We start from the raw sequence: 8,500 nt of genomic DNA, 5'->3' as shown, positions 1-8,500 counted from the left end.
TGAGGAATTAAAATAATAAAATTATTTTTAGAAATAATAACTTCCGTTGAGGCGTGGTTGCTAAAATATTTTAAAACATCAATAAAAGTTTTTTTTTTATTAATATTATAATTTTTCTTTTTACCAGCCAAATTGTAAGTTATTGCCAATAGTAAAAAAACAATATTGACATATTAAAAATTTGACATTAGAACGTAGACTTCAATGTTTGTTTTGATTTAAGTGTCCAAATAGTTTTTCTATATTATTTCCGTTAAAGCTATAAAAGATGAGTCGGCGTAAGCGTGCAAAAGTATAATAATTATATTCACAATTTTTCTTAAAGTTTTCTATTTAATTGTTCTTTGTTTACATCAAGGTTATGTTTATTGATCATAGGTGGAAAATCGTGAACTTGATGAGAAGTTAAAACAAGAAGATTCCGAATCAGATCAATCGGAAAGAAATAAAATGGCCCCAACAAGTCCTACATTATTTGGAGCTCGACGGGAGTCATCTTCTAACAGAACTACTGATACAAAAGAGCCGAAAAAAGAAGAGAAGCCGGTAGTAGTTGAAGAAAATAAGAGTGACGAAATAGAAGAAATTAATTATAAAGCAATGTTAAATAGGTTTGTTACTTATATTTTCAGTCATATGTTTGAAGTGAATATCACCATTACTCTTGTTTCTGCTGCCAAATATAATAATGCATAAAAATATTTCTGTGGCTTTAGAATTGAAATTTGTACTTATGGTTTTTTATTTTCACCAGAAATTTATGAGTCTAGGTTGGTAGTATTTAAGTAGTAGAAAGTAGTAGCAGAAGTCAAGTAATTCAGTTTCAAAAAGCCGTTCAAATACAGTTCCACAGTTTGTTTCCAGTTTTAGGTAGTTTACGCAATAATATTCTGCTTTGGTTGGTAAAACTCTAAAATGTAAATCTAATTTTTTTATTATTAATTTATAGCCTGGAGGGAGCAGCATTTCAGTCCAGACTTTCATTTGACAAAATGTCATCATTAGAAGCAGAGTGTTTTTCGGATTTGCAAGGGCCTTCTAGCCATGCTTTTGTGCAAATCAGAAACAGGATTTTAAAATTATGGTTTGAGGATCCTAAGAAACAATTAACCCAAGAAGTTTGTATACAGAAAATGGAAGTAAGTACTGAGTGATATTGATACATGCATTGCTTTTTAAAACATAAATAGCTTGAATACACATGGGTTTTGTATTTCAAATGTTTTAAGAAGAATAGAAAAGAATACCTAAAGCAATTGTTCTAGCCCATAGATATTCACTGCCACACATTGGTCTCGCACAAAGACATCAGTGTGTTATTATGGTATGAGGCGATGAGGTTGTTTGTGAGCAGTGGCAATTCTATTAAATTAACACACAAAATATAAATAATATAAGATTGTATCGGGTAATTAAACCCTGAGTTACAATCACAAGTCTGTGTCCTCTAACACTACCACTGCTCATGCTCATTCCTAGAGTAGTCAAACAATATCCTTAGTATTTGATAAATATGTGGATTTGTAAGTTGACTGTGTTTTTATGAAGAATTATTACTATTTAATTAGAAATAACTGCAAAATTTACTTTTACAGCCCCCATATAATGCAGATCCAGCTTTGATAACTAGAACTCATGCTTTTTTGGAACGTCATGGTTTTATTAATTATGGTATTTATGAGCGCATTACTCCAATTCCGAGCCCCCCAAAAGGCAAACAAAGACCGAAAGTTATTATCATTGGTGCAGGTAAGAAGTTAAAATTACATTAGATACAAAAAAAGGTTTTTTTAAGTAAAAAAATTATAATCATTACTGTTATATTCATTTATTTCACTATCAATACAAAGAGTTATAGCCCACAAGGTCAAGGTCAAAAAACATAGGCAGATGTAGCAACTTTTTTAGTAATGTCATAATTCTAGTGAAAAAATATATTGGAGATCTTTTACACTAACCTATAAAATATGCAATGCATAACAATTAAGACTGTTATTTTTTCTTTCTTAATTTTGAACAAGGGTCTTTTACTTAAGACAATGAATTTTAATATTTTACACTTCATGTATATAAAAAAATTAATAAGGATAATGGGAACATAATATAAGTTATTACTTCTTTTACCATATTTTACAAATCTTTCCTAATATCAGAAAAAAAATTAACCATAAAACAGTTTTGACTTGTGAAATAATGGTTAAAAAAAATCTAGATATTTCGGTACCACATATGCCCACTGAAAAAATCTTAGAATTTTAAATACTAATTGTTGCTTGTTTATTATTATATAATGAAACCAACTGGTTGTTGAAGAGATTGATAACTGGTGATGAAAAGTTTACCAATGAGCAGAGCCATTGATTTGTATCTCAACTGCGAACAAACTGCCAATTTTGGAAAAATATATCTCTAGAATGAAAATTATTTAAAATGTGAATGAACTTTTTCCCAAACCCGCTGTTATATATTTGCTTCAATATTTTTAACATATTTATTTAATCTTTTAAATAGTTTTTTATTGTGTCTTGCAGGTGTATCTGGGTTAGCTGCAGCAAGACAATTACAATCATTTGGGTGTGAAGTTGTTATTCTAGAAGGCAGAGATAGAGTTGGAGGCAGAGTTGTTACTTACAGAAAAGGACCATATGTTGCTGATCTAGGTAATTTTTCGAAGTATTCCTTGTTAAGATTATCGTTATTTTTCTCTCATATGTAACTTTTAAATTAATTTTATTTTTAATAAAATACATTTATTTTAAATTTATAAGCTTCATAAAGGAAGCTCTATAAAAATGATTTATAGATAAATATTCCTCAAATGTTTTGCAGGAGCTATGGTGGTTACGGGATTAGGTGGAAATCCAGTGACAACATTATCTGTTCAAATGAATATGGAGCTCCATAAAATAAAACAAAAGTGTCCATTATATGAAGCAACTGGCAATCAAGTACCGAAGCATAAAGATGAAATGGTATGTAAATATATAAATATAAATTTACACCTTTATTATGTGGCTTGTGTTATTTGTTGAGATATCTGAATGTATATTTATCTAGTCTTGATTTGTTATGAAAATAACTATTGTAACATTAAATTATGGAATGGACAGTCCATTCATCCATGCAGATAGGCTCCGAGAATTGTTCCTTTTGTTGTCCCTATAATTTCTTGGGCAAAAACTAGCTGAAGGTAAATATGGACCCATACACCTGTTCTCTATATATTTAGTCTCGCCATAAATACTGTTATAATTAAAAATAAACAAAATATTATTTTTGAATTTGTAATGTGTAATTTTTGCAAGATTGTTCATTGCCTTTTGTTATAATAAAATATTTTGTGATTTTTTAATGGAGTGGGGTGATAAAGAAAATCGAATCAAAATGATGGTGTTACATAAAATAGGTATAGTGCCAAATACAATTTTTAGTATGTGTACTGGGCTGTAGAGACAATGAAACTTGCTCTTATTGTGACAAAAAGATGTCTGGCCGTCCATGTAGTGTTCATTCGAAAAAGGCGATCAAAGCAGTAAAAGAAAGAAATTGAAAAGATCTCATCCAAAGTATAAGATTTTATCTCAGTAGATGAAGATCTCCAAGAACTACAGCTCTTATTTTAAATGATGGTGTCGGAGTTGCTGTCTATTAGAGATGCACTGGTTATTTCTTAACTTATAATTTAAAAAAGAATAGGTTGGTAATATCGAAACCACTTGAGCGGTATGCAAAGGGAAGTCTCAGAAGAATTTTGTTTACGGATGTGGAAATTTTTATAATTGACAAATATGTTAACAAACAAGATATCTGTATTTATGCTAAAAACTCTAAACAAGCTTCCCAATTAGTCAAGAGACTACAACATGGGCATTATCAAACTCCAGTAATGGTTCAGTGGAATGTTAACTGTGAAGGACTGTGACTGTGCCATATTTTTAAGTTCATTAAGATACTATTCTTGAGAAGGTCTTTTAACAAAACCATTTTTATTCATTTATTTATTTACATTGTATTGTATACCAAGGCTCCATAATAATTCGGAAAGTAAATGTAGCAAAACAATATAATAAATAAGAGGAAGTCTTATCGCTCGAGGCGATCTCTGCCAGACAGCCTTCGAATGAAGATAGGAGACATGAAAGAAAGTTTAAGGTGTGAAAAATATAAAAATAGAACACAATACAACTAGTCGCTGGTACATAAAGACTTCGTCAGAGCTGAAGACTGGCCGACATTTAATACTAATCTTAATTCACTGGATTATAATTTAAGGTTGATTTTAGAGTAAGGTTTTCTCTAAATGCCATAATACTTTTGGAGTTTCTAGAATAATCTATAAGATTGGCAGTGAGTAACTTTCCCAAAGAAACAGTGTGTGTTGCTGTTGATTACTGGCCTCACCTTTTAAAGGTCTGCATTGGACAATGGTGACAGTGGTAATGTATCAAACTAAAACACTGTATAGTATGGTGTAGTAATGAATGTTACCTATAATAAAAAAATGCATTTCTTTGTAACAGTAATTGTGGCAAGTCTAAGTATATGACAGAGGAAGAAATAAAACCTAATATTGTTGCGGCTTCAGTGAGAGAGTTTGTTTACGAGTATTCAAAGTAAAGAATACATTGAGACATGTCTGATAAATATTAGGTGAAATCTATTTGTATTTGAAGTATTAGAACTGTCCTTTGACATGTTACTTAAACAAGATTTAACTATTTAAATATTAACTTGTAAGTGTTTATAACATTTCATGAAAAAGTGCCCAAAGAGCTTAAAATGTGTTTTATCAAATAGATATCTATAAGCATAGCAGTTACTAGCTTGAGTGAGTGACTTAAGATAAATTAGGTTGTAAAATAAGAAAAGGTGAAATAAAAGACAACCACAGTTAATTTTTTATGTATTAGAAAATAATTTATAAATAAATAAAAGAATCAATATTATTAACGAAATATTAACTACTTTAAACTAAATACTTTTTTTATTTCATGAAAATTAGAGTTAATAACACAATATGTCTTGATTATTTTAAACATAAATCATTTTTATGTATGTATGGATTTTTAATATTTTTATTCTGTTTTAAGGTGGAGCGAGAGTTTAATCGTTTATTAGATGCAACATCGTATCTGTCACATCAAGTTGACTTCAATTATTACAACGACACTCCCGTCTCTCTCGGTCAAGCACTTGAGTGGGTTATAAAATTGCAACAGAAGAATGTTAAACACAAACAGGTTACTTATGATTATTTACATAATTTTAAAAATGTTATTTTAAAGTGTACTCTTTTTGCAATTGAATATATGGTTTCATAGAGAATACAGGATATTTTTTAACTATGGGAGATTCCTCATTATAGCCATAGGATGCCCACCGCAGGACGGTGCGGTATCTCCGATAGGAGCGGTCGTATGTGGTCCGCATCTACCGACGAACTTATCGAGGTCGTCTGTCCACGTTGTAGATGGTCCTCCCCCATGGTATCCCCACATTCTTAAGACTTCAAGGGTCATCTGTTCTGCGCGCTATGTGAACAGCCAATTGCCACTGAAACTTTCTTTCATATGATTCATTTTTGTAGCCCGTTACTGACTAGTGGCCGCTTTTCGTTCCCAAAGGCCATCAGTTGCACGAGTGATGTGCCCCGCCCACTACCACTTCAGATGGCAATTCTTAGAGCTACGTCGGTAACCTTGGTTCTTTTGTGGACTTCCTCATTTCTGATTCGATCTCGCAGTGAAACTGTTTTCCATTGCTCTTTTTGAGTTTGAGCCTTCTCATAAGTCCCATCATTAGCGACCACGTCTCGGGTCCGTAACTAATTACGGCAACTCACTGGTTAAAGACCTTCGTCTTCAGGCATTGGGGTATTTTTAAAAGTTCGATATATACATACATACATATATATATATATATATATATATATATATATATATATATATATATATAATACCCCAGTATTTTTAACAAGATATCTCGGTGCTTCCCGAACGCCCATTCATTCGTTCTCTGATTATTAGGTTTAAAATGTTAATTTTATTATCAATGATACAAGCCAGCAAGATGAATGAAGCTTGTCTTATTCAATATTGTTATATATAGTTACTTATCTTCTAAAGGCGCGACAAAAGATGTGATTAATTGAAATTTATGATGTATTAAAGATAAACAGTAACATCAAATGCGTATGAATAATTCAATAAGATATCTTAGCTCTTTCTTTTCTTAACTTAAAAACATTTTATAAAATTAATCTTATTATAGCATTCAAGAGTTTTTGGTTGAAATGTTTGGAAATTTGGTTTGTTTACCCATTTACATGGTTAATATTATAATAATCAAAAATAAAAATTAATGAGTTTCATTTAAAAACGGCAAATGTGGCCGGCTCTCCTGAGCAGTTTAGCGTTCTGAGGCGATTGTAGCTAGTTGTAGCTAGCAATATATGTAAAAATAATGTTAAAATAACGACAGTTAAAAAGTTGATGTACAATAAATGCCTACTTGAATAAAGATATTTTTAATTTGAATTTGAATTTTGTAGTATTTGTAACAATGTATTGATGTTGCAGATACAACATTTAAAGGCAGTTATCACTCTACAAGAAAAGTTGAAAGCCAACATAAACAAGTAAGTTTCATCATCATAATCATCACCATCATGTCAGGCCGATAGACGTCCACTGCAAGCAGGACCATCTCCAAACATCGATGCCTCTATGATTGGACTTGCGCTGCCCGCGACTTTAACTATGTCGAACCACATGTCAGTAACAATACTGAATTATAAATGTCTTTCAGATATAGTCTAAACACCATATCAAACACCATCATTGCCGAGGATTCTTGTCATTCAAATTTTAGTTTATTTAATAGTATGCCTTTTTCCTAAATTTACTTTTATAAATGTAGTCCATTAAGGTATTGCGAAATTTTATTACATCTGATCCTGTTTATTACGAATTAGTTAGAGAAAAAATCGAACAAAACATTATATTATATCAATTGTTATTAGTATAATTTGATCGATTCTTTATTAATTTATTTAATTAATGATTAGAAATCTGAGTATTTAAACTCATAGAAATGTGAAGACTTCGTGATTACATAAATACATATTTAATTTAAAATTTCTTTTACAGAATGACTGATGTGCAACAACTACTGAAATCAATGAAAACTGAAAAAGATAATTTACTAGTGGAGAGAGATAAGGGTACTTCGGGTGAGGCGGGCATTTTGCACGAGTTCAATTTCCGTCGCTTGAACAGGGAAATGAATTTGCTGTGCAACGAGTACGAATCGCTTGTGTCTCAAAATAACACTATCGAGGATAAACTGACGCAACTTGAATCTAATCCGCCGAGGTATGTCGTTATGAGTTCTCACGTATATAAAGGTGATTCCGTTGGCTTTTGCCTCCATCTATCGTATCGTTTTGGGCCATTTACTCACTAACACTTTCCATGTCGTTATTTTAATTTCCCATAAAGTTGCTAAAGTATTTAAAAATGGGAGAGTGAAACATTGCCTGGGAGATGCTTGATTATTAGTTTCCGGGGAATAGATATATTATAGTGCTACCGTAACCGCTTTGCCGCGCTTTAGTTACGACGAGACGCGGAGGGAAAGGGGGTGGAGTATCTACAGCACTTCGCAAAAACGAACTTGTATGATTGTCCCTAAGTACGTAAAAGGCCCGTGTTGATCCATTCAATCAGTGAGTACATTTCGAAAGGGAACGCGAGGCTTAATTTATGATGATTGCTGACCCTGTCTTCTACAACTAAGTGTACTCACACCGCAGTTGTAGCTAAATTGAGAAGTGACAGAACAAAATATAATAATCCCACTTTTTATAACAAAAAAGTTTGTAATGAAATTTGTTAGGTTGCCCGTTAGGCTGGTGTGGTTCAAATCACGCTTATTCCTGTAGTAAATAACCTTCGAAATTGAAAGTTTGACGCATATTATATATGTATATAGATGTGGATTAATTATTGAAAATTATAAATATGTTCTCTTAATAGATTTAGACTCGACATAGTTAAGGTCACAAGAAGTTGCTTGATGTGAGCAGCGCAGGATCGGCCATTGTGGCGATCTTTGAGGTAGATATATATCTTACAGTAGGCGTTTATCGGCTGACTCGATGATGATGAATAGATTTCAGTGAACTCAGACCTAGTTACGTAATAATCTTCTATGCACATAAAGCACTAGGTCATCGTTGCGCTTTGTCCGCAGCTCTGTGTATTTATCAGTGCGCGATAGACAGATTTTGGACTGGCATTTTGCAAATTTGGAGTTCGCGAATGCAACACCACTTGGAAACTTGTCGCTGAAGCATTGGGACCAGGACGACGACTTTGAATTCACCGGCAATCATTTAACAGGTATTGTGCCTTTTTTATTAGCTCTTTGGTGTTTAAGTATTTTCACGCAAACTTTGCGTGATCCTAATCTAAACTAAACAGAAACGCGTATGCTTCAA

The 8,500-nt window shown here is 32.1% G+C and overlaps 1 protein-coding gene across 2 annotated transcripts in view; it reads left to right on the top strand.

Annotated features, from left to right (window-relative positions):
* Positions 1-206: 206 nt before the first annotated feature.
* The window catches only part of Su(var)3-3 (lysine-specific histone demethylase Su(var)3-3), a 244,016-nt gene continuing 235,722 nt past the window's right edge, over positions 207-8,500 (top strand). Inside the window, exons 1-10 of one of the 2 annotated variants that reach the window (XM_068777695.1) lie at positions 207-292; positions 379-611; positions 950-1,139; positions 1,596-1,749; positions 2,532-2,660; positions 2,830-2,972; positions 5,091-5,240; positions 6,579-6,637; positions 7,149-7,373; positions 8,254-8,402. In XM_068777695.1, the coding sequence (XP_068633796.1) occupies positions 269-292; positions 379-611; positions 950-1,139; positions 1,596-1,749; positions 2,532-2,660; positions 2,830-2,972; positions 5,091-5,240; positions 6,579-6,637; positions 7,149-7,373; positions 8,254-8,402 (1,456 nt within the window). In that variant the 5' untranslated portion in view covers positions 207-268. Of the gene's footprint in view, positions 293-378; positions 612-846; positions 871-949; positions 1,140-1,595; positions 1,750-2,531; positions 2,661-2,829; positions 2,973-5,090; positions 5,241-6,578; positions 6,638-7,148; positions 7,374-8,253; positions 8,403-8,500 lie in introns of those variants that run through there. The other variant, XM_068777697.1, reaches the window with a different exon arrangement.

The sequence above is a fragment of the Battus philenor genome, unplaced genomic scaffold (assembly GCF_028537555.1).
Source record: "Battus philenor isolate CCGP_79_NKW_IND1 unplaced genomic scaffold, ilBatPhil1.0.hap1 SCAF_14, whole genome shotgun sequence".
NCBI lineage: Eukaryota > Metazoa > Arthropoda > Insecta > Lepidoptera > Papilionidae > Battus > Battus philenor.
The sequence above is the reverse complement of the archived record's forward strand: the minus strand, read 5'-3'. Positions and strand labels throughout refer to the sequence as shown.